At 37.9% G+C, this 27,628-nt stretch overlaps 2 protein-coding genes across 13 annotated transcripts in view; both read left to right on the forward strand.

Annotated features, from left to right (window-relative positions):
* unm_hu7910 (un-named hu7910) overlaps positions 1-27,628 on the forward strand; it is a 238,752-nt gene that overhangs the window by 63,107 nt on the left and 148,017 nt on the right. For all 12 annotated transcript variants that reach the window (XM_041189895.1, XM_041189898.1, XM_041189900.1 and 9 more), the window contains one exon: positions 23,039-23,131. In XM_041189895.1, coding sequence (XP_041045829.1) covers positions 23,039-23,131 — 93 coding nt within the window. The remainder of the gene's footprint in view (positions 1-23,038; positions 23,132-27,628) is intronic.
* LOC121279059 (stress response protein NST1-like) lies at positions 766-13,403 on the forward strand. Its single transcript, XM_041189911.1, has 3 exons — positions 766-1,005; positions 1,945-1,989; positions 12,520-13,403. Exons 1-3 carry the CDS (start codon positions 999-1,001, stop codon positions 12,909-12,911), a joined length of 444 nt encoding a protein of 147 aa, XP_041045845.1. The 5' UTR covers positions 766-998; the 3' UTR covers positions 12,912-13,403.

Here is a 27,628-nt window from a genome sequence, read left to right on the forward strand (position 1 = left end):
AAAAGTTTGAATAATGCAGCTGTTCTCAATATCTGACTTCAGAGGTTATGCTTGTTTAATTATCATCCGTTGCACATGATTGGCATCAAAATACATGGATTGTTTTTCATGGTTCAATGTATAAAATTCTTGAGGCATGAAAGTACGCAACGTGGACCAGAAAGGTTCATAATGCAGTCATCTTTAGTTTTGTTAGTTGCAAATTTAAATGTATTCAAATATTGAATTATTAGAATAGATTTTCTTGTGAAAGTTGTGACAACTATGTTACATAGTAAGGATGTTTCTTATGCTTTAATTCCAAACACTAAGTGAAAATAGAAGTGACATTATGGAGAAACATGGGCCCAGAGTTTGCTATGCTAATAAGTGGGGCTGCCAGCATCACCGTTGTTACTGAATAGATCTGATAGCAGTGTTTGGGGTCCAAACATGTGCAGGTAAAGGTGGAAATCTGGAAGGTGCTGCCAGTGATACTTGGCTCTTCTGCAGGCTGCACAGTTTGTATTCATTGCCGATGAAATATACACAGAAGTCCCCCAGTGTTGTGTGTTGAGTGTGGTCTAATTATTCTCATTCTAAATTCAAATGGAAAAATTAGAGCTTGTAGAATCAGGAGTAACTGAACTGTTTAACCATGTAATAAGTAACATGTACGGCCGGCCGACCAACCTCTCCAGCTCTGAAAATTCATTTTTACAAGTGCGCAGTCTCATTCCCTCGGAGGGTTGGGACGGTGGGGAATGAATGTTCCAGAATTATTAAAATGTAAAATTATTTTTCTATTTAATGCTTCTTCGTTAATTCCATATGTATGTCCCAATCTTTTTTTCCCCCTTGTTTCCTGCTTTGCCATTTGAATATCTGTGAGGATTCTTCAGTCCAGTTGTCCTTCTCACAGACACCACAGATCCCTGCAGAAGACACTGAATTCAGACAGAGGCTGGATGACTGGAAGTCTCTGATGACATGCCCACTAAAAGTCTATCGGCAACTGTATGAGAGGTGAATGGCCATTCCTTTGCCACTCGCACCAAAATCTGGGCCAGAATCATTGTTTGGCATTCTTCGCCAATAGAACAGGAAAAATGCACTAACGTGAAAGTAAAATTACTTAGTGAAAACATTTTCTCATGTTGAATACAGTGTAAGCATACATTGTAGCAACAGCAGGTTTCAGATTCTAAGGCAAACTGTTATATTTTGGATCATGTAAGAAACCATGAGGGAGAACTGGATTAATGTATTATCTTCCTATAGTGAAATCTATCCCAGATTGATTGACAGCAAAGATTATGCCTGTACATAGAAACTGTCTAATAATTTTGGGTCCCACTATGACAAAAATGCTTATTGTTGAAGGATTAATGAACTCTCCAGGCCAATAAATGTTATATTTTAGCCTGACAATGGCAATTATTGCCTGCACTGAAGTTTTATTTTTTAAAATGGAGAACTGATTAGAAGTGATTTTGTTTGGCATCCAAGGAGTTAAGTGCTTGTTACAAAGATTTGGTGGTGATTTTGAGGAATAATATAGTTGACAGAGACTGGGTCGCATTTTTATCAGAGGTAATTTCACCACTAGCTTCTCATGTCTGGTGGTATTGAGGTTTTTTGTTGTTGCCAGTATCAAAAGATTAATTCTTCCTGTTTTCCACCCCAACTGTAATCAACATGCTAGAATCATTTGCCATTTAATATGATCTGAAGGACATTGGATAAATCTAACATTAAATTCAGTCTCATAACCGGGTATCAATTATCTTCATGTATCATGAAAGTTTTATTAACATAAAGCACTGTGCATGTGGGTCCTTTACAACAATTTGAATAATTATACATTATTGGAGAAGTTCAGGATTGTGTAGATAATATGTTGAAATTGACTTGTTTGTTTTTGAAGTAACTTAAAATTAAGTGTATTTTTCCTTCTCGTGATAGAACCAGATGGAAAAGTGAAAGCAAAAGAAAAAGCTAAAGAGAAAGGTACTTTGCTAAAATCCAGTACCTGCAAAGCTGGTTGGCTGATTTGGATTTGTGAAAGCATGCACTGCATGATTGTGGCCATTAATGATAAATTGCATCTCCCAGCAGTAGGATATTTTTTCCGTTTTTGCTGTGCTGTAATGTGCAAAGACCTTCTACAGACCATTTTTCCACATTTTAAGTTTCATCTATTCGGAAATAGCGATCAGGAGCCAAGTATAAAAACTTAAGAGGCTAACTTGAATTAAGTTAGGAAATGGTTTTACCAAATTGATTTAGAGTGGATGTTCAGCAATACTACAGCAGAGTGCAACTGGAACACTTTTTTTAATGTATAATGTTGAGCACTCAAGAAAAATAAATATCTAGAATCAGTAAACTCAGCTTAAACAAGCGTGGCCATGAATAGATTAATAAACAAGACAAAAGTAAAATTAAACTGAACAATCAAATCTTTTGGGGATGTAAATGAAAATATGCAGAAAATTATTAGAAAGATGATCAGAGCTGGGGGGGCAAAGAGACATGAGCATAGCTGCAGATACAAAAAATATAACACTGAAGCCCTTTTCAATCTTGAGAAGGAGGGGTGGTCAAAGAGGAGATGAAAACCACAAAAAATTCAAACAAGTTTGAAACAGAATAAAGTCAAATCTGAAGAAGCAGCTTAGAAATTACAGAATAGGCTAAATTTAAAGTGGACAGAAAACAAGTGGATGAAATTTAATGTAGCCAAGCGTTAAGTGTTGCATATAGGAAGGGAAAATAGATAATACATGCACTGTGGTGTTGCAGTAGCTGAAGATTAAGTTGAGACCCTGGAGCCTTTGTAGATTTGATACTCAGCGTGTTCAGCCAATGCAGAGCAGTAATCAGCCAATATTGAACTATATACTAAAAACAAGTATGGCACATGTCAGTAGAATTTATGCACAGCACTGGGGCCAGCACTGAGTTCATCTCTGATCACCGAATTGAGAGGTTTTTGAGAATTGAAGGTAATGCATGGATGAGGCACGAGGCTGCTCTCTAAAGGTCTGTGTTAAGAACGACTGCAATAACTTAGGATTTCCTAAAAGTCACCTTGCTGCTATTTTTACAGTTATGAGATGTTACATATGAAAATTACTTTAAATTACCAGAGTAGGACAGATGGCCAAATTAATAACAGGCACATTTAGAACTCATATCTAAATTCTTCAGAGGATGGTCAATCAATAATGTGGATGAGGTAAAAACCCTGGAATAATTTCAGAGCTAATTGGAAGTTGTAATGAAACTGTTGCATTGTTTTGAATTGAGGAACTAAAATGGCCTTCTACATCTGTAATTACCTTGTGGTATAGATTCCTGCATTGATGGTTGCCTCTTTGATTTTATTGTCAATAATGACACAATTTCTAATGATTTCTGGAGAACTTGAAACATTTTTTCATAATGTGTTAACTGTACAGTATAATTTTAAATTATTCAACATTTCCAAAAGGCAGTATATATATTTAAACTGTATAGGAAATTGCTTCATTTTCCAAAGGAATTCAGTTTTGATTAAAATAGTAGATATGATTAAATAAAAAGTGACAATTCCATGAAACAAGTCTTGCATTGTCTGTTTTCAGAGTAGTTATATTTTGACTTGCTCTTTAGCTTTTAAATAGATTAATGCATTTTGACCCTATCTGCTTCACTTAACTAAATGGATGCTTCTGGCTTCCATGGTATAATTCTTAAAATACTGATTTGGTTTTTGTCGTGAAGAAAGATTTAATCTAGTTATTCATTTTCCCCTGTGACATTACATAGTGTGGGTCAAGTATGTTTCTGGACAAATATGTTAGGGAGGTGGAAGCAGGCTTCCAAGAAATATTAGCTTACTGTATTGCCTTTTTGTCTTCACTAGCACATCTTGACATGTTAATGCTGAGTAATGTTAGGGCTATCGAGCCAAAGGGAGTGACAGAATGTATCTGCTCAAACCTATATAATTTATTTTGAAGTGATTGATTATGAATATTGTATTGATGTGAAATAGAGAAGGAAATGTGGATATTTAGGTGTTTGATAAGTTGCCTCACATTCATGTGCAAAAATTCAGTATTAAAAGAAACCTAAGCATTGTTGTGGTGCAAATATTACTACTCTTGAGTCTTGAGATTCAAGCAAGCAAGGACTTTATTACAAGCATATGCTGGGAGGAACACAGCCTGATTCTACAGGGTGTCTCTCTGATCCAAAGGCTGCATAACATTTATATATTTTAGTTATCACATTTCACTATGCTGCCTAGTACAACCTCCAGTTAAATACCTAGTGAGCAGAATAATTCAGGCTGCAGGTGTTCTGTTATCTCGCTGGGAGGTTGAATGCCTTGGACCTAATACCTCCCAGCTTGTGCTCTTATTGCCCTAACATTTGTTACCCATCCTATGAAGGTCATCAGATTTTATGACTTTTGTTTGTTAGTTACAGTACTGGCTACATACCCATCATTCTTATAGCCTTGGCTGTGTTCCCTATCGTGCTTAGAAAGAACTCTCCATAACTACATTTGCCTATTCCAAAGCTATTAATGCATGTCTTAATATCAATATCAATATCAATCTGAATATGAAATCATTTCTGTTACACCACTTTTGGGGCCCTGGTCAGGCTCTGCCTGGCTCAGGCAGGACATTCCCAAGACCCTCTGCCCACCAGCAGCTCTTGGGATTCTACTAGAGTCTAGTGGGCTCTTGGAGTGCTACTGTACTGTTCTTTTATGGCTTTGCCTATGTCCTAATGACCTAAGCTAGGCCTGGAACCATCATTTCATTCAATTGCAAAATCTCCATAAATGTCCTTGAGTTCTGTATTCCCTGGGAAGGGAGTTTCAGTCGCAGTGGATACTGAGGTATCCCCTTTATTGACCAGCATTACCATCTGTACTGCTTGGGATACCAGCTTCTCTGATGACAGCAAATACAAAACCATAGATGCAACGGCCACTGCCACCCTCCGTACTTCCCGCCAGTTATGCGGCATTCTTTCCATCATGGCTCAATTACCAGCTGAATCCTCTCAATTTCCTAGCTTTTCCCGTGGCTAGATTCACCACCCTTCTCCTCATTATTGCTTGATGTTTCTGTTCCATAAACCACCTGGTAGTGGTTAGGGTCCCCTCCACTGCCCCCCAAACCATTTAGCCTGGGGTGTTGTTGACGTTTGATGTCCCGTCCCACCATGGACTGAATACATAGCCCTGCCTGCAAGGTGAAAGCCCCCACAGTAAAGGAGTCAGTGATCTGTAAGCGAGAAGGTGTGGTTATTGTCTTACTCTAAGTCTCTACATATGAATCTCGCCTGGTCCATCAAAAATCACCACTGCGTTGGGGAAGTTTGGATTGCCTTGAAGGCTCTTTCAGGAGGGTTAAATAACACCTCAATGGTAGAATTATTACTGATGTATTTCAGGATATTACAGGAGCAGATGATGCAATGCAGTACAACATTTTTGTGTTATCATTACAAGAGGTCCATTTCAGCTTGGGATTGTATATCCACAGGATCCCACCTGGTACACCTAGCCATTCTTTTCCACTCCCAAGGATTTGAATTTGTATATCCACCTCCTGGATATGTTCTGTTTCTGTTGTTTACTCATCAGAAATTGAATTGTCTCCTATACCTCTCATAAACTATACTAATTCCTGTCGTTTTACCTGTAAATTGAGAAGGTCTAATTTCTCCACAACCTGATGTGTCAAGGCGCTGTACCAAATTTTATATCTTCAATATCTGACCTAAAGTTACCTATCAAGCCCTGAGCCAACATGTTACCTGCCCTCCCCTTTGACAATGAATCTGTTGCATTAATGATGACCTGGGATTGTAGTTTTAACCCCTCTGTTATACCTTCCCCCGGATCTGTACAGCTGTAAGTGCGTCTCTTTGGCTACCCAAGAGGCATGATCATTTATATTGGAGATTTGCAGTGAATTTTTGGCCGAGTTGGCACTTCTGAACAAATCCCCCAAGAGTGTCTGCTGCCTTCTTCTCCCCCTCCTGATATCCCGGATTTCTGGGCTACGTAGGTTTGGTAATCCTGGGTCAGACGCGGTATTTTTTGTCTCGCCCAACTAGTGGATTCTGCACGATCGCCACAAGCTGCTAGTAGGGTTGGAATGAACCCAGTCAAATTATAGACTGCTTCTACAGTCACCATCGTGACATTATGTCATACTACTTCAATTTCCCTATTTGACTATACCATCTGGGGGTGGTGACATGGTGCCTGGGCACTTTGTTGGTTTCTGATACCAACAGGTTGACAAATTTAAAGCATCCTGTATCACGACAACCAAGCCGATTAACAACATATATACGTTGTTCTTGACGATATTGTCCCTCTAATCCTGGCTCCCAAACAAATAGGGGTAGGTTAGCCCATCCCTCCGTGATGTTCACTCCTGTGTTAGATACAGATACCAGAATTGCCCCATGCCTGTGCTGGTGTTGTACATTCCCTTTATGTCCACATTTCTAGCCATGTCATTAGCGTAAAAGTCATGCCAGTGTTACTTGAGTCAGACTTCCCCTATTGATAATGTAATCTGAATGACACAATGACTGCTGCTAGTGACTCTTATCAGAAATCTAAATGCTCTGTTTTCTTATCCACTCCGCTCCTTCCTTTTGGTAGCTGCACTCACTGCTCTGGATGCAGACAGGTGGCTTTATTGATGTTTGTGTTATTGTTAAGAGGATGATTACTGCTGGTGCTGTCCTCCAGATTGCCATTGCTCTGAGGATTTGTCTGAAATAAAATAGTTCAGCGAGCTGCTGGTTGCTTTCCTGCTGACAGAAACAGACTCAGAGATATAAGGTTTCACCTGTGACCAATGCTTCCAAACATACACTTGTGTCACTAGTCGTCATTACCTGGTAATGTTCTTGCCATTGTGGGGTGTATCCTGGTTGTTCTGGTGCTCTTAACCTGGTCCTTTAACCATTACCTTATCCCTCACTTCTGGCATGTACTAGGGGAGCTGTTGCCCCCCCCCTCACTACTTTCCCGGTCTGCTGCTGGTTCACCTTGGACCTCAATTCCTTAAGCTGTTTACACAACTGTACAATGCACCTTCTTATCCTATTTTAAATGGCCCAATGTCTTTGCTCCCAGTGGCGGTTCCCTCTGGCAGCTGCATATCTCTGCCTACCATCAGGGTGTGGCCCTACTTTTTGTAGCTAACGGGCATATTAATATGGTCAGTAATGCATTGCCCATCCTTCTTCCAGCTCTCCCTTTTACCTGTATCCATCTTGTGGTAAATTACGTATTATTTCACCTTGCCCTTCAAACACAGTTTCTTTATATTTTAATTTTTTTTTACTGCTTTTGACCATGATCATCATAAGATTCTCTTAAAGACAGTTTCTCTATTGCCTTGATTGTTTTAAAAATGTTTCCTTACTCTTTAGGCCAAATTAATCACTTCATGTAAAAGGTGGGTAAGGGGGATCTCTGTCTCTGGATCTTTGCTTATCTTCCCCTGTACAGCTCTAATGTCTGATGGCCAGATTATCAAATTCGGTTCTCAAATATGTGGTGTAACATTTTCCCTAACTTTATCTCCTACCCTTAATCATTTCCTCATGCTGTCTTACTCATGTAATATTTACCATCTTATCACGTTCAGTTTGTCTGAAAAACTTTACATTCCAATAAAATATTCTCATAAAATCCTTAAAACAGAAATCACACATTTCTATTTGAGTCCAGGATTAACGTTTTGTTTCTTTGTCATCTTCCCCTTAAGCAATTTATTTTCTTGTGTATTGCTGAAAAAATGATGTCTAAGCTTTTCGACTTGCAAGAGTACCAATATAAGGGGGAATATAATTTACTGTGTGAAGAGAATGCTGATTGGTTGGTAAGTGGCGTTGCCGTGGAGAATGCACCAGTGATGGTGACTGATAGTTAACTGCCAAGCATTGTTTGAAAGTTAAACCAGGCAGCTTGACCCAGATTGGTCAAGCTATTGCCCTGAGGAATGGGTCAGCGAATGGCTGTCATTTATTTTGTTTAGCTGAAACAGGCACAATGCATGTACATGTTCTTTCTGTCTGCAAAGAACAGGGCCATTTGTATTACTATATGTAGCTTCCAGAACATGCAAGTGTGCCACACTGTGAGCCTAACAATCTTAAATTGTCAGTGTAAATCTTAGCACAAGAGGATTATTTAGCAAATGTTCTGCCTATCACACAAATGAGTAATGGGGTATATGAATTTCAATGGCAGTGTGATGCTGGGTATATAGGCTGTACGTCCCGAAGACTGGCGTATCGTATCAAACAGCATGTCCCAGCCACTGTTTGCAACGGGCAGGGTACAGACCACAACCAACCAGCCCATGCCTGCAAAACTCAAAGCGGTGTCCAACATTAGATGTGATTCTGTGATTGGACTACATTTGTTAAATAATCCTCAATGTGCTAAGCTAATTTAAGATTGTCAGGCTCGCAATGTGGCATATTTGTGTGTAATGGAAGCTACATATATTAATACACAGGGACATGTTCTTTGCAGACAGAAAGAACATGTACATACATTGCGCCCATTTCAGCGAAACAAAATAAGTGACAGCCATTCGCTGACTCGTTGGTCAGGGCATTGCCCTGAGGAAACAGGGTCAAGCTGCCTGGTTTAAATTTTTTTAAAAAATGCTTGGCAGTTAATTGTAAGTCACCATCAGTGGTGCATTTTCCATGGCAACGCCACTTGCGAACCAATAGCCACCTCATCACATATGGTATAAATTATTGTTTTCCCCCTTATATTGGTATTCTTGAGTGTCCTGATGAGTGCAAGACTAAAAGCTTAGAAATATTTTTTTTTCAACAATGCTCCAGTTCTGTACTTCTAAATGTCTACTAGTTTATTTTTTCTAAAATGGTCTACCCAGTTTCACTGCACTGGTGTTCTCACTACACCACACTAGGAAATGGTTGATCCTGTTTTATCACACTGGTTCTCTGAGCTCTCACTAGGAAACAGCCTGTACTGTTATCTCACAGCTGTTGGTTATGTGGTGCCACACTATCCTCAGTTACTCTATTTAAGAAGGAAGAGAGGAAAAATACAAAGCCTTGTCGGTTTGAGCGTTGTGAGGAAATTATTGGAACCTATTAGTGATTGGCCACATGAGGAAATATCAGAGCACTAGCTGAATGGCCTCCGATTTTGTTATAACCGTTCAATGATTCTGAGTCAGCTTGGATTTGTGAAGGGTATTTATTGTGACAAATGTAGTTGTGGTTAGGTTGTTGGTTGTATGTACTTTCAAAAAGTATTTGATGTTCCAAATGAGATTTAGAGAGAAAAAATAATGGAGGCATACAGTGCTGGCGTTAAGGTAATGAGAAATGTCTATATTTTATTGGTTAGGCCATGTAGAGAGTATAGCAGAGATTCACAGGGTACTGCCAAAGATGAGAAACTGCATTGAGGATAAGCTCAAGATAGTGGGAGTTTTTTCCACTGGAAAATAGGTGGCCAGGTAGGTAGTTGTTTTAAAACTAGGATGAATTTGGTGAATATGGAAAGACTACTCTGGTTAGTGTGTCAGTAATACAGAGTTCATGAATTAAAACATATCACTGAATTAGGGGCAAGTTAGGTGATTTTTCATGTTCTATAGTAATGAGAGTATGGTTGCTGCATTGAGTGGTTGAGACATTACATAGTTAACAGAAAAGCCGAGGAAGACGCTGCATTGATGAGACAACAGGATTAGGAGGCAGTAGGATTAGGAATACATTGTCATGAAGAGCTGGCACAGACACAGTGGACTGATTTACTGCTTTTTTTTTGTATACTTCTATGGTACAGTTTCATGATGTTCTGCTATTGGAATGCAGTTGCAGATGAGATACAGGTATCCAGGCAAGTTTGCATAGTGAGAGAATGGACCTGCAGATCAAGTGATTTGCAAAGTGCTACTCTTCATCCTTTTCTTAATATTAAGAGGAGGCAATATCAGCAGGTTGAAACTGATCCCCAGTGCAGCTTATTTACTTCAACAGCAGGCTTCCAGATGGAGTGTCACCATCAACTGGTAGTGAAAATTGCAAGTTGGATGTGGAATGTCTTCAAGAAGACAAAGGAGGTAATTCTGGAGTGATCTAATCATGGTTTATGGGAGAGATTAGGACTAGTATTAAAGGGAAAATCTTGCGAGTTCAAAGAATAGTGGCAGAATAAGAACTGAGGATTATAGGAAGTAGTAATATGAAACCAAGAACATAAGAAGAGCTAAAAACAAAAAACTGTGGATGCTGGAAATCCAAAACAAAAACAATTACCTGGAAAAACTCAGCAGGTCTGGCAGCATCGGTGGAGAAGAAAAGAATTGACGTTTCGAGTCCTCATGACTCTTCTACAGAACTCACACACAGTTCTGTGGAAGGGTCATGAGGACTCGAAACATCATCTCTTTTCTTTGCCGATGCTGCTAGACCTGCTGAGTTTTTCCAGGTAATTGTTTTTGTTTTGGATTTCCAGCATCCACAGTTTTTGTTTTTGTTTTTGTTTAACTTAAGAAGAGCATTACTTTAAATAATAGTTTTTATTTTTAAGAGTATACTATACTGATGGTGTACTTGTTGATGAATCATCACAAAGTATCATTGTACTGAGTGATTCAATTAGATAACCCACAGTATTCTCAATATTTCATCATATTTTGTTCCCAAGAATAACTTTTAACATGAATGCTCCAAGATATTTCATTGTGACGTAAGCAAAAAAAGGGCTTCAAGCCAAAGAGATGTTGAGGTTAAAAAAGTGGATTTTAAGTGTCTTGATGGAAGATTTGGGGCGGGGGGGGGGGTGGGGAAATTCCAGAATGTGGGACCTGGTGTGTAAGGTGGAGAGATACATAGAGGTTCATAGGCAGGGTATGCCTTTTGAGAAGATTAGAGATGTAAAAATTGATAATTTTAAATTTGATACATTGGAAAGCTCAGCCTGTGTAGGTCACTAAGGTAAGATTAATGGCTGGGCTGGACCTGGATAAGTAACTATATAGGCAAGAGAAAACATGCATTTACTTAGCTTTTAGCATTATTTCAGGACAGAGACTTACAATCAAGTGCAGTACTTTTTTGTAATGTGCAAATTGGCTGCAATATTTGCCTGCAGCCAAGGACCTATAAACAGCACTTCAGTAAATGGCGATGATTTTTTTTTGTGATGTTGGTTGAGATAAGTATTGTAATGGACGCTGGGAGAAACTTTTCAATATCTTTTTGAACAGTGCCAAGGGATCTTTTATGTCCGACTAAGAAAGCAGACATGGCCTTGATTAATTCCTTAATTAAATGAAAGCAACTCCAGCAATGCAGTGTTCTTCTGTGCTAACCTGAAGGGCAGTATAAACACCTGTTAATAAACTTGAAAATGCAATACTTTGCTTGGGTTGTCTTTATGTTTCTAATTATTGCATCTTTACCAACATCATGATACGGGATCGTCTTCTACAGTCATTTTTCAGGAACCTAGAAACATTGGTTCTTGAATTTAGAAGAAAGTCAGATTGATAATCTATTAATTGGACTATCACTTCGCTTATTTGTCTTATTATAATATGATATATTAAAAAAGGAGTCTTAAACCAAAATGCTTTAATGCGTGATGCTTTCTATTGTGCGCCTGTTCTTCCTGCAGGCCTGCTATTTTGTTCCTAATCAAAACAGCCATGTAAGTTTGATCGATGTGTGTACTCGCAGTGGTGTTGTATGCTGCTGCAGGGACAGTAACCGCATGAATGCGTGTTGATGATATCAGCATGTGCTAGAACTGTGAAATTACTAGTTTAGGAATGTCCATGTGGGATGGAGGGTGAAGAACACGCATTTCATATTAAAACAATTCTAGCAGGTGATTTTCTGCTAGATGTGAGCAAAGACCAACCTAAAAAACATTTTTAAACTCATCACCTCTTTGTTTTAACCATACTTAGTCCTAGGGTTACGCTGTTCAAAATATTCTTTCCAGTCACAGTTCATAATTTTACTGTTTGCTATTAACATGTTCAGTGTGATTGAACTTCACGTGCACCATTAAGCGCTGCTGAAATCTAAGTGACTGATTAGCATACATTTTCCAATCCAAAATTCATATTGCTGCATTCAATTTGACTACAACTGATAGACAATATATCAATAATTAGTGTATTAATAAAAAAATGCTCCTTGCATTCAATCTAACATCAGAACTACTTCCCCACCCATATGCAGTACCTATAGAATTTTTCATGATGTATTTGTAGTAGTATGATCCCCAAATTCAAAATGCTTTTGGAATCTTGTAAGATAGAGAACACTTGGCTTTCTGATTTACACCCCACCCCTCCATCCAGTAATATATGGAGTAGACTCTTTAACTCTGCAATCCAGGCTGTTGTCTTTTTTTTTTTGTTTTCTCGTCAAAACGATCCTTCCAAAAGTACAGCTTTTCATTTGTATTTTGATTTTCTTTAAAATTATAAGTGAAGGAAGCATTACAAGAGCTTAAAAAGGCAAAAGAGAAAGTTGAAACAAGGAAGAAAGTTAAGAGACCCAAACCTATAAGAGCTGCTGAGGAAGAGAAGTCTAAGAAAGCAAAGAAAGAAAAGGCAGAGCTGAAAGTGGTAAAACTGAAAAAGGAAAAGCCTGTGAACAAACCTGAAATGAGGCAAAAGGGATCTGCAAAAGAGAAGAAAGACAAGGTTGAGAAAGTGAAAATAAAGGAAAAGTCTGAGTCCTTGAAAGAGAAGGTTACAAAGCTTTTTGAAAAGCTTAAAGGTGCAAAACGTGTGCCTATGAAAGATAAAAAGGAAGCCACTAAGAATCTCATGGTTAAAACTAGCAATAAGGAGAAGGAAAAGGGGAATAAGATATGAAGATATCACAATGTGTGAGACACATTGTTCGAGCTGCTGCCTATGTTGACCTTCACTGTGACAACAATCTAGTAGATCCCCTCAACCATTTTTACTATACTTTGCTGGTATAAGTGATTTAATTGCACCTAGTAGTGCTTTAATGCTTGAACTTGAGCAACTTAAACTGATAGTTTAATATATATATTAATAAAAATATATTTTAGCAAAACTGAACTTTGTTTTCTGCATTTTGGTAGCAATTCTCTTGTAACTAATGAAAATGGTGAATCTGAAAAATACTACACAGAACAGGAAATGCTGCTTCTCATTCATACACTAGTACTAGTTATCTACATAAATGAGACTATTTATTTGTTTTTAAATGGTGTATTAAAACTGAATTCTCATTATTAAAACATCCCCTGAGATCCTTATTTTGTGAACTTACCCCTAGGTTTACTATGTATGAGCCTGTACAATTCTTATTAAAGCATCAGTTATGAAACACAATTTATCTTGCCATCTGTCACCTTTCTCTTCAAATTTCTTAAGATGTTAGCTGTATGAAAATATCTAGTTTGTATAAATTGTAAATTTTCAATTAATATAATGAATATTTGTTACTTCTCGTGTTCTTCCATTGTAACTTCAATCCTGAAGCTGTTTTTGAATGATAGGCAGGTGGTGATGGGCTGCTTTGGATTGGCAGTAGCAAAAATGTTTTCATTCTTGCATTGATGCTGTTTTTAAAAAAAAAAATTAGTTGTAAAATTAACTGAAACAGTCGATGTATCTATAACTATGATAAATCCTGTACAGGGAATGCCAGAAGAATATTTGAAGAAATTTTAAGATCTTTCTGCTTGTGTTCTTCTCTCTTTTCTCTCTTTCACTCTCTTAGTTTCTCTTCCTCTTGTTTCTTTTCTCTTTCTCCCCCCCACCACTGCCCATGCCTTCGCATAGTGAAAATAGCATTGTTTGGTTTCCCACTGCATCCCAGATCCCAAATTACATTTTGGAGATGGGACTAATTTTATAAAATTGGCTTCAGCTAAAAATCATGAGGGGTGTCTTTCTCATTCTTGCCCCCTCCCCTGAAAGAGGAGGTCTATCTGTCTGAAGATCTTTGGATAAGCCCTGGATATGAAATTTTACGATGCAGGTAGTTTGCCTGAAATATTGATTTAGGCCAGAAGTAAACTTGGTTAAAAGTTGCAAACTGAGTTATTTAAACCAATCCTTAAAGCTGCCTAGTTGTGGGATTTAGAATTTTCTCTTATTGAAGTGGTAAAACCAGGATTTGTATTTATATTGAAAGTCCTTTGACTTAGTTCATGCCAGCCTATACAGATTTTTTTTTGAGAAAGTGGAAGAAGTGGGTAGGCCCCTTGAAGATTTGTATGTTCTAGGCCTTGGTGGGGGGGGGGGGGGGGGGGGGGGGGGGGGCGGATGGATGCGGTTTGTTGGTGCAGCACCAATACTTTGGATTGTAATTTGTTTCTCCCAACTGTTTAGGTTTAAACCCAATCATCTAATTGTCAAGATCTTATGTAAACTCAAAATCTGAATTTGCTTGTTCGGGTGAGTTTGCTGCGGTGCAATTGAGAAATAAATTAATACCATGAGTCACTAAAATGAATCCTTTAGAATTTATGAATGGATGCTAGAATGTGAAGCTTGGTTTATCCAGTTGATGCAATATTTGAATATTTTTTGTAAAGTAAGATTGTTTCTAAATTTCAATTCTAAAAATGATCCCTCTTCTACCCTCTGGCAAAATGTCCTTGCCTTTCTAAAACAGTTTTGACTTAAACCATGAGCAATGCCATGGACATGTAATTCTGCATGGAGGGCTATAATGTGCACTTCTTGTCTTCATTAAACTTCCTGTGCCAAGATTTTTAAATCTCTCATTTGATCAACCTTTTATAATGAAAGGACTCATATGCCAATGGCCTCAAATTTACACTGGGGTGGTGATGGGAAGAGGAGAGTTTGGAACAAGTGGGTGTGCAAGTGGAGTGGAAACCACTACTGTGATCTCTGTGAGGCTTGGACCTCAAAATGACGCAGCAGAGTCTCCTTCTTTAAACTGGCAGGACCATTGTCAGGGCTGGGTTGACTGGAGCAGGAAGTTTGGCCAGGGAGACACCAAGGGAATCTAAGGCATAAAGTTAGTACCGGATATCAGCAAGGTACAATAATCTTGAGGCTGGACACAAATTCTGGTCTCTCCTGGCACAAATGGATTTTGCATAAAAGTAATTTTTCTAAACTCACCATAGCCTCTTCTGCCAATTCAGCACCTCTTACCAGGTTTCTCTAGTGGATTTGAAACTGGGTGACCCTTGCCCTTGTGAAAAATCACGTTGCAGCACCACCAATAAAATCATTAGATTGCCTGCAGCAGGAGATCTCAGCTGACTTCAAAATTAAATATATAATGCTGCCAGATAAGAATGGAATGTTCTCAGGCTGGTAAGTGGGCTTGGCCTAATTGTGCTCTTCCCCTGTCTCCTCCCCCTGTGAACCAGTCTCGTTGGGGGTGAGGTTGTTATATATTGCACCGATATCCATCTTCCATTTTCCTTCCTCACCCAAATTTTTTAGTAGTTTAAGAGCATAAGAACTAGGAGCAGGACTAAACCATACAACTCCTTGAGTCTACTTTGCCATTTAATATGATCAAGGCTGATTTTCTGCCCACTCCCCAAATCCCTTGATAAATATACACAGTGATGGCCATCCATAACCCTCAGTTAGGTAATTCCAAAGATTCACTGCCCTCTGAGTGGAGAGATTTTTCCTAACCTCTGTCCAAAATGATGCACCCCTAATTGTGAGACTCTATCCCCATGTTCTAGATTCCCAAGCTAGGTGAAACGATCTCTCTGTATCCACTGTGCACTTTGGTGCAATTTCCCAGTCTTTGTACTGCCAGGGACTTTTATTTCGTATTTGCCTCCCTGACCAGCTCAATCTGCTGTGTCCTGTGTGGCATGATTACATTTCCTGTAATTACTCTTGCCAGCATTCTTTACTACCCTATCCCCTGTGTCCCAGGTCGTCAATGGCAGCATTTACCCCCCCTCCCCAATCCAATTGATTTTCTTTGCCACCTCGACCCACCATTCAAACCCTTGATCAGCTCAGTGCTGGAAAACAGGTTAGAACTTTTGGTGTTGTGAATTAACCACTTCCATCTTTATTCAAATGTATTTCAATATATCTGTACACAGTGCCACAAGAGATCTAACACATTGTGCCTTCAATCAGTTTTTTCTCCTGTATGCTTCAGGTGTTGGCAACAGATCTCAATTGAGCAAGTAGAACACCTGCAAATCAGCAAGCATTTAGCAAGAATGAAAAGTGCTAATCCTGAGAAGTTACAATTCAAAACTACCAATTTTTAAACAAGTCAATTAACCGCTTGAAATATTTGGAAATTTTAATGGCTTCCATTTTGCCTTTATTCAGCTGAGCACTTATTACTAGAAATAATGTTTGGAACTTGTTGAAATAATAGCATAATGCAGGGGAGGTGGTGGCATAATGGTATTGTCAGGGTAATGCTCTGGGGAGCTGGGTTTGAATCCCATCACGGCAGATTTGAATTCAATAAAAAAAATCTGGAATTAAAAGTCCAACGATGCCCATGAAACCATTGCCAATTGTCATAAAAATCCATCTGGTCTACTAATGTCCTTTTTAGGGAAGGAAATCTGCCGTCCTTACCTGGTCTGGCCTACATGTGACTCCAGACCCACGTCAATGTGGTTGACGCTTAAATGCCCTCTAAACAAGGTCATTAAGGGATGGGCAATTAATGCTGGCCTAGCAAATTTTTTTTTTTTAAATTCTGTATTAGATATTCCTCGAATTGTTCTAAGCCTCAAGTTTGTGCAGATGGCCAAACTAATAGCTATCAGGTGAAGCAGTTAATCTGGGTATCAGCCTGTGTTTTCCAATATGCAACTATCCTTACAATTTCCAGTAATGTTTGAGGGCTAGACTGCACAATCAGCATGACAGGGCTGTGTGATTTTTATACCTTGTGCAGTCCTGCACTCTACTGATTGAAAATTGCTGCAGACTATCTGTCCTTATTTTTAAAATTAGATGAATACACTTGAGCAACAGTTACAAAGTAGATCAATTTTTACATGAAGCATCTAGGCTACATGCATCAAATTCTTCTGATAAATTATTGCTGCAACACACCTGTCCATTTTTTATTACTGGCAATAATTTTCAGCTGCTTCTAATTATTGTCAAAGCAATCTGTCTCCTTGACCTATATTGAGGTTGTTCGTGCTGAGAATTTATAGGTAAATGTAATTATTATGAATTTTTTTGAAAAAGGGCATCCCATTGACTGCAATAGAAACCAATTTTGTTCAGATGGAGGCTTTTATGTTTTATTAATTGCATTAATTCATAATTTTTGCTGGTATAATAAATTCACAAGCATTTTGGCCAGAGTAAGAAATAGCTTACTTGGTGCATAGTGCTGTTTAACAAATATATTTGGACACCACTGCTCTACAAACACTTAGACCAAAGCAACAGTTGGTCTAAGCAACAAAAAGTCAGCAGAAATTGTATTTAACAAAATTATGAAGTAATGCATTCTTTCAGGTTTTTCTTCTGAACCTTTGTATTTATCTAAAAATGGCCTTTATTTTCAACACTGCGTTATCTGGCCTTTTGGTAAGCTGAACACTAGAATAGCTTCTTTAAAACCTTGAACTAATTTCTCCCTCATAACCTCTTGGTAAATTCTGTATTATTGATAATTGTACTAACTCTACTGTGGTAATTATAACTGTGGCTTATAATTTACTTGTTGATTTCAAATCACTTTCAGAATTGCATAGTGAGACTTTTGTAATTGGATTACTTGTTTTAACATTCTCCAGTGGTTTTGTTCCATTGTTCATACTTGTAAAAAAACATGCATGTTCCATACTTAACTAATGTATCAATCTGTTTATTTTGAAATTATTATTTATTAGATAATTCTGTTGTTGGATTAACAAATAATTTTATCAAATTTCTACAGGATTTGGTAAAATTGCCTGCATTGGTTAGGAATTGCAATGACTGAAGTGGTGGGCCCCATCTTTTAAATACTGCTCTTATTTAAATCGGCTCCTTTGACTTAAACTATGGTCATGATTTCTCAACTTTTTTTATTACATAATATTGCGCATCAAAGCTCAGCATTTGTAGATTAAAAATCAGAGGAAGAAAATAATGGAAAAGGTAATTAATTATGGCTGTGATGGATATAAATATCTGAATAACATTTATTCCATGTGAAATATAACTTGAGAAGTTTTTTTTAAAATTACCACATTTTTTTTGGCGCAACAGAAAATAAAATTTGAACTTTCACCCAACATGTCTCTGTTTCTTTGTCAAAAAAAAACTAGCAATAGTTTAGGTCAATTTCCATCCCTTCTTATGAGGGGATTTATTTAATATAATACATAGAATGGACAATGGAATTAAAAGCACATAAGCAGTTCATTTTTTAAAATTTAAGATTAATTTGGTTTTGTCATTGAATTTTAATTTCCAAGGGGTCTGATTTTGTGTGTGTGTGTGTGTGTGTGTGTGTGTGTGTGCGTGCGTGCACACACACCTGACCGTAAAAGGCTCGGTTTGCATTCGCAAGGGGTGTAACCTTCAGCTTAGTTCTGTACTGTCACTGCAAAAACACCATTCAGATCACTCCAGTTGAACAGGTATTTGATGATCAGCGAATGCTTTCACATCTTAATGTAGAAATTAAGTCAAAGTAAAAATATCTTAATCGAATTTTGAATCAAGTTTAGATTGAACTTCTCCAAATGATGAAGTTGACCAACAGATGTCTTCCCTTGGTTGCATGAATGTTGATATTTTTGAATTGTTGCGAGTATTATAGTACTACAAGAATCTTTCCATGATTAAAACTGAGAACACACATTGCTTTTGTTGCTTTTAGCTATTCCTACCGGGAACCTGCTATCATGGTATGTCACACTTACCTGTCTTGCACCACCTTCTCGCATCCACTGTAGCTCTGCAACCACTCTGACATCCGTCATCCAACTATGCCTAGGTTGACCATTCTTTCGGCTGCCCTCCACTTTGCCTCCTAGAGATCACTGTACCTTTTGAGTTTTGATCAAATGGCCAAACTACTGACAGAAAATGCAGATATTGTCACATGAAATGACCCCCTTCTAAGAGAGCTACAAAAGAAGTGAAACTATGTATCTGCTCATTTACAAATCATTTTGCTGTGAATGGGGTTAGCCATTAAGCATTTCAGCTTAAAATATTTTGGAATTGTGTATTTTTCTTAGTGGCCAATTACCAATAGAAATGCAGTAGCTCCAGTACAGATATTTTTTGAGAATTTTTTGTTTTTGCTAGGAAAACTTGGATTGGTATAATAATTGCACTTCCTTGATTACTAAAGGAAATAAACATTGTACAATTCTGTTTCCTGCCAGGCAGCTGATGCACATTACACTGCTGAGTGCTGTGCAGTTTGTGAAGATCTGTTTGGCCATGAGAAGGTTGCAAATTCATAAAAATGTCTCTACAATATCTGTTGAGAATCCTTTGAACACTGCAAACAACTGATGAATTTGCTTAATTGGCAACAGATTCTTTCTCTCTTACAGGTAATGCAACTTACAAATGAGGAGGCTTGGCCTAAATAGCCAAGTGGTTATGGTACTGGGTTTGTAACCCTAAGATCAAGAGTTCAAATCTCACAATGGCAAACTATGAAACAATGTAACTTCATCTGAAACAGATGGAAACAGGTTTACTCAAAAGAGTATCAAGAGTTCAAATCTCACAATGGCAAACTATGAAACAATGTAACTTCATCTGAATAGGAACAGATGGAAACATGTTTGTACTCAAAAGAGTTACTGAACCATTCATGAAATTTAAAAGATTATCAAGAGTTCAAATCTCACAGTGGCAAACTATGAAACAATGTAACTTGCTTGGCCTAAATATCCAAGTGGTAATGGTACTGGGCTTGTAACCCCAAGATCAAGAGTTCAAATCTCACAATGGCAAACTATGAAACAATATAACTTCATCTGAAACAGATGGAAACGTGTTTGTACTCGAAAGAGTTACAAATGAGGAGGCTTGGCTTAAATAGCCAAGTGGTTACGGTACTGGGTTTGTAACCCCAAGATCAAGAGTTCAAATCTCACAATGGCAAACTATGAAACAATGTAACTTCATCTGAATAAACAGATGGAAACGTGTTTGTACTCGAAAGTTACAAATGAGGAGTTACCTTTTTATCAAATAACCTTCATTTACATCAATCATAAAAATTGGAGCAGGAGTAGGCCACTTCCCATCGAGCCTGCTCTGCCATTCAATTAGATCATGACTAATATGATTGTGGCCTTAGCAGTGCTTTCTTATCTGTCTGCTATAAACCTCGACTTTTTTGTCAATCAAAAACCTAACTCGGCCTTGAATATATTCAATGACCCAGCCTCCACTGCTCCCCGTGGAAGAGAATTCCAAACACTAATGACCCTCGAGGAAAAGATTGTCCTCAAATGGGAGACCTCTTATACTTAGTGTGCCCCCTAATTCTAGATTGTCCCATGAGGGAAACCTCTTCTCAGCATCTACCCTGTCAAAGCCCCTCAGAATCTTTTGTTTCAATAAGATCACTTTTCATTTTTTCTAGACTCCAATGAGTACAGGCACAACATGCTCAACCTTTCCTCTTAAGACAACCCCTTCATCCCAGGAATTTTGCACAAGTTTTTGTGACTCTGGAAGGAATTGAGAAAAGCATTGAAATAATTGAACTGGATGTGACAAAGACATGAAAGAGTGTTTTAAGGGGTGAAAAAGGATGGCAGCCAGTGATGTGAAAGTGGAATTGAGCCACCTTTGTGATGACTAGGATATTGAATTTGAAGCTTTGTTCAGAGATTTGGTATGATCGCACTGCTGGGAACATAATGAAATTGGGCTGTGGTGGAGTTTGTGGCTGGAGCTTAACAGGATGGTAATGAACGAGTGGGCACAGTGAATTAAAGTAAAGCAAAGAGCACAAGGACCAAAGTGTGGGGTGAGGAGAGAAGCAGGGTGGAGAGGAAGTGTACAAAATTTTGCAATGAATACCATTAGGCTTAATGATCACCTGCTGTTGTGATGACACTGGTACTTGCTGAACCTTTTCATTCAGGAAATATTAGGTAGAATACAATGCAAACTCAGGAATGCAACCGTATTCAAGTCACAAACTCCACAAAGACATTGTTGCATGGGAACATTTATGGGAGCAATTTTTGATATAACATAGCTCAAGTTTGTGCTTTTTCATTTTTAAGTTTATTGGTGTGAGGGGGAATGTGGGTGGTTGTGAATATGCTTGTTAAGTTAGAAATTAAGATTTTGACTGAAGCTACTTTGCCAAAGTTATATGGGAAATTTGAATTCCTGGGCTTGAGAAAAGCTTGACTGAAGGTTTTGAGTGGTAGCATTACCTTTTCTAGCTCTAAGTATTTTAGCCAAACAGCATGATTGCCTAAACAAATCCTGTCTACTTAAGCCAATACAGTCATTAATGTACGACGTGTGGATTTTCAATATTGAATACAGACTTGAAGTTTGGTGTATGCCATGTATATAAAAATTCTGATTACACTTTTAGATCTCTTGTAGTATTACTCGCTGAACTGGAGATGTTGCTGCTTTAAATGAATGGACAGAGATTCATCAACTGGAGCTGCATAATTTCCTGAATCCATATGTGCTGCCTCTCTGTGGCTATTTGTGAGGAGTTCATAATGGAAAAGTGCTTTGTTGATACCTGTTATATATTGCAAATGCTGGGTGAAAATTATAATGCCAAATGGCTTATTATAAAGTGCTTTGGAACTTATCTTTTTGCCTTTAAGGTGACCATGTAACTACGTGCATGCAGCTCCATTAAAAATCCATTGGATGGCAATGTAGAATAAATCCTCATGTAAAATAGCTCCGTGATACTGAGAATAGACCATGTGAAACTTACTGGTATCCTAAGAAGAGTCACCAGCCAGAGAGTAACGCATCCCTTCACTTTGTAATCCAATCTCGTACCTAGACTTTGCACCTACACCTTCCCAGTGTTTGCCTGCCCCATTGATCTTCTCAGGTCTCAGACTGACTGTTCAATTGACTGACTTTTCAAGTTGGTTTCCAGTCGCCCAATATACTAATGAATTTTCCTGCTCCTTTCCTTTCATCTCTTCCATAACCCTTTCTAATAGTGTAAGTGTCTGACTTTTTCTGCTCTCGTATTCCCCACTTTTTCTTGCCTGAAATAAAAACTTTGGGAATTAGTTTTCCAGTTTCTTTCAAAATGCTTCACAAATCAGCGCCATCATCTTCGACAAACGCCACAAATATTGTATCCTCACCACCAACTCCATCCACATCCCTGGCCACTGACTCCAACAGAGTCAGACTATTCACAGCATTGGCATCCTGTTGTATCCAAGAGCATGACTCTGATTTTAGCTCTGGCTGCATTAGCTGGAGTAATTGGTATCTCCAAGTTGAATGCAGTTGAGGTTGTGGAAGATTACGCTGCCTGGGCATGTGAGGTAGAATTTCCCAAGTCTTTAGTGATGTCCTACAGTAAGTAGGTTTGCAATGCATTACCTATACACATTTGATCAATATTTATTTTACCAGCTGAATGAAGGATGCATATCTTTGAATTATGCAACCAGAACTACTTAAATTTGCCAGAAATGTCAGTCATGCAGAATTTTGATTTGTACATGTGATTGCGTGTCTCCTTGCCTCCTACATTTTCTTGTTTGAAATAAAGCTTTAAGAATTTCTTCTCATTTTCTTTCCAAATCCTTTTGGGAAATCAATGGCGACATCATAGTGTAAGAATGTTAAGCTGTGCTGATGACTTCAATTAATAGCTGTAAAATTTATTACCACCTCTAAATGCAGTTGGTAGTGGTAGCATAGGACAATTTGTATGCTTAAAAAGGTCTTCGGTATATTAAAATTTTAAGAAGCCCAGTTGATCTGGGCTGAGCTGGACTTGATGCAGCTTCTGTTGTTTTATGAAATCCTTCAACATTTGAAAACAGGATTGAAAGATGGAGGAGGACCTGTTCCTGCTGAACATTTTGGGAAGAATGAAGAACGAATTCAACCATCAGTACATACAATTGTAGAGTCAGGTAAATTTGAAATTCCGTTACATGAAAGTCCCACACGATTGGATACTCAAAATGATTGTAAACATAAGAGTAAAGATGTTTGCCAGTATTTTTTAATTGGGAGTTTGCAGAATAGAATGCTGGCCCTGCATTATTAAATGGCAAAACCAAAGCTTGCAAAATGACTGTTTTAATAAGTTACCGGACTGCAGTATAAAATAAACCAATTAACTGCATTACAGCAATGTCGAGGGAAAAAATGAACTAAGCTTTTGTTATGGCACAAGTTTGAGGCGCAGATGCTAGAGGCTTTTTCACACTGTTTTAGATCTTAGAATTCCTGCCCTTACACACAACCTTCGCTCCTTTATACATATTTTTGCCTTTGAAGGCAAATTCTCATTGCTTCACTATTTCTTTGGACTTTGACCTCTCTAATTTTAAAATCCATCAAAGTACCAATTTTACCAGAAATCTTTGGGAAAAATAAGCACACTGTATCTTAACTTATCTTGTTGAGGTGAAACATTTCACCCCACCTTTGAAATCAATGTAGTCTGGTTTATTTAAAAATGCAAATGTTCCCTTTATGCCTGTGTTTACCTACTTAACATTTCAAACCTAGCTTATCTTCTGTTACATCAAAGTCTTTAGACCAGCTGCCTTTAATTCAATTAAGCCACACACAGACCCCGCCCTTATTCTGCAATAAATTCCAATAACATTGTGAAAATTATTATATCTTCCTGACATTCCCCTCCTTTATTTAAAAAGTGAACCATCATAATTTTAAAAAGGCTCAGAAAATGAAGCTATCTTACATTACCTCTTATACTTATTACACTATTACATTACTAGATGCATGCATTAACATCATAACATAGACAAATCCTTGGTGCCAACACAAATCATTCTAGTCCACTGTCCAGGTTTTTAAATGTCCAATTTTTCCTTTAAGCTTCAAACTCTTGACAACGCACCTGCAATCAGATTTTCTCATCCTGTCACATGTATAATCTATAATCTCAAAATTTGTAGATTAAATGATTGCAGTAATAAACTCCACCCGAAATAGCCTTGCACTTCTGTCTTGAAATTTGTCCAGAAACCTTAAAGGATTGTGGTCTGTATAAACAATTGTTTCTGATGAATTGTTGGCCACGTAAATTTCAGAATGCTGTAATGCCAACACCAAGCCCAAAGTCTCCTTTTCGATTGTTGAATATATTCTCTGTTGTACATTTAGCTTCCGTGGAAAAATAGTCCATCGGTTTCTCAATTCCAGTGTTGTCATTTCATAACAGTATGGCCCCAATGCCTATATTGCTTGCATTAATGGCCGACTTAAATTGCTTGGCATAATTGGGCACTACCAAAACTGGTAGTGTAGTCGGTACAGTTTTCAAACTGTCAAATGCCTTCTGATACTCCTGTGTCCATTGAAACAGCTTTACCTACTCCTCTCTGTACACATGGGAGGACTTTCCCTTCACACACACAATCTTTAAACATTTCTGCAGCCTGCTCCTCAGAATTCTTTTGGGTAAATTGTGAACACATTCCCACTTCTTTACCTATCACTGATTCTCCCTGTTTTACCTGTAAACAAACCATTGGTTTTTCCTGTGCCTGAACCTTTACTTCCAGAACTTCTCTGCACCCCTATAGTTCTAAAAGATTTTCCCTACAATTTCCAGTCATGCATCCATTTTTTTTTTACAATGAAAGCACCTCAATTTTTGAGTGTCGTTTCTACCCTTAGCACCTTTCTTTTTATCCTGAGAAAAATCTTCCTGGTAATTTCCACCTACTTCTCTTCCCTAACTACTCACCTTTCTTTCACCTTCCCACTTTCTATCCTTTTCTGATTTTAAAAGGGTGACGAAAGAAAGGTTTAGCTCTATGAACTAACTCATAATATTCAGCAATATCTGCTGCTTGTCTTACCATTTGAATGCTCAGTCCCTCCACAAGCGTTCTCACTACCAAAGGAATTGAATCTTTAAATTCTTTCAAAAGAATTACTTCCCAAAGAGCTGCATGTGCCATCTCTATCTTTAATTCCCGTATCCATCGGTCAAAATTACTTTGTTTTATTCTCTCAAACTCAATCTAAGTTTGCCCAGGCTGTTTTTTCTTATCCCTAAATTCCTGCCTGTGTGCCTCAGGAATCAACTCATATGCACTCAAAATTGCCTTTTCTACTACATAATAGTTCACTGACATTTCTTGTGACAGTGAAGCATAATCCTCATGTGCTCTATCCATCAACCTGGATTGTAACAACAATGTCCAGTTTTCCTGTGGCCGTTTAATCTGTTTAGCTATCTTCTCAAACGAAATAAAAAATGCTTCAGCATCTCTCCTCAAACTTCGGAAGAGCTTGTACAATTTTAAACATCTCCCCGCTGGGCTTTAGATTAAAGGATTTTTCATCATCAGAACTTTCCTCAGAATCTGAGATCTCTTTTTTAACTTGCAGCCTTTTAAACTGGTATTCCCTTTCTCAGCCCTTCTGTCTTTCCCTTGCCTTTCTTTCTTTATCCTTCTCTCTTGCCTGGAATTCCAGTTCTAGCTTCCTTCCTTTCTTCTGCATTTCCACTTGCTTCCTTTGAAATGACCTTTCTCTTTTTTCTTTCTCTTGCCTTTTCTTTTTCTTCTGCATCTAGCTCAAATTTTTTTCCATTTCCTTTGCTTGTTCAAGTTCAAGCTTCTTCATTTCTAACTGAATTCTCAGTACTTCCAGCTGTGACTCACTAGTGTCAAATATCACTTCCAACTTTAAATGCTGCATTATACTTTCAATTATATCTGCTTTCTTTGCCCCTGCAGGTAATCCCAATTGTAACTTCTCTGCCAAATCCATTAACTTTTTAGTTACTTTTTTGTAAACCAGTCAGTTATAACTTCAGCTGCCAGACAAGTCTTAGCAACTGCCAAAGCCATATTGCAGTCTCACCACTTAAAACCTCTCTCTAACTTCTGAATTCCAAGTGCTTCTTGTACACGTAGCCTTAATTTTTGCCAACTCCAAACCAAACCAGTCAAGGAATCTCAAATATATCCTGCAAAGAGCCCCAACTTTGTTATGGCACAGCCGATGGCGAATGTTGAGCTGCTCAAATCCCAAAGGGAAACTTGAAACAACTGCCACAACTGTTGTGCAATTTATATAAGTTTCAAGATGCATGCCTTGAATTCACTTGTAATAAGACCACCGAGTCTCACAGGCTTCTTTCTAAACTAAATTAAACCCTTATTAATAGTAGAAATGATTTTAAGTATATACACAGATCTATAAATTACTACTATGATCACTTCTAAATCCCCTAATCTAACTCCCAGTTATACTCGCGTTAAAACAACAGTAAGACACACTGATTTTTAAAAGACCCAGACAAAGAAATATGATACCCTGAACAATCCAATTCAAAGTGAGTTTTCTTAACTTCAGTTCTTTGTATCCAGCAGCTTGAGGTGTGGATGCTGGAGGCTTTTTCACACTTGTTTTAGATCTTAGAAATTCCTGCCCTCACACACACCTTCACTCCTTTTATACATATTTTCCCCTTTGAATGCAAATTCCCATTGTTTCACTATTTATTTGGACTTTGACCTCTCTAATATTAAAATCCATCAAAGTACCAATTTTACCAGTAATCTTTGAGAAAAACATTGTTTCTTAACTTCTGGCTAGGTGAAACATTTCACCCCACCCTTGAAATCAATGTAGTCTGGTTTATTTAAAAATGCAAATGTTCCCTTTGCACCTATGTTTACCTACTTAACATTTCAAACCTAGTTTATCTTAAATAAAAACAAAAAAACTGCGGATGCTGAAAATCCAAAACAAAAACAGAATTACCTGGAAATGTTACATCAAAGCCTTTAGACCAGTTGCCTTTAATTCAATTAAGTCTCTCTCTCACTGACACCACCCTCTCTCTCGCACTGACTGCACTATTACTCTGTAATAAATTCCAATAACATGAGAATTATTATATCTTCCTGACACTAACAAAATGCCAACTTCGAATCTTAAAGGACCCAAATTTTTGTCAAGTTGTTTTCCTCTCCCATCTTTATTAAGTTGATTACCTGTAAAGGTTAATGGGTCTTGCCAACAGAGTTTTTAGAATTCAAATTGACCAACAGTATACATACATTTTCTGGGAGGTGCTTCAAGAGGGACATTTTATACTAATGGTGCTTTTTAAAAAAAAAATTAAAATAAACTTTCCCCTGCTGTTTCATCAGCTAACAAACGACTGGTGCAGTATACTGTATTACTTGCATAGGATATACAACACAAACAGGCTATTCGGCCCAACCCATCCATGGCAGTGTTTATGCTCCACTTGAATCTTCTTCCATGTTTTCTCATCTATATCTACTTTAATAACCGTATAATAACCAATCCCTTTATCCCCTCCTATGCTTGCCTAGTTTCCCCTTTTAATGCATCTATACTATTCACTTCAGCCTCTCCCTGTAGTAGTGTGTTCCACATCCTCACCA

Source organism: Carcharodon carcharias, chromosome 6 (assembly GCF_017639515.1).
Source record: "Carcharodon carcharias isolate sCarCar2 chromosome 6, sCarCar2.pri, whole genome shotgun sequence".
NCBI lineage: Eukaryota > Metazoa > Chordata > Chondrichthyes > Lamniformes > Lamnidae > Carcharodon > Carcharodon carcharias.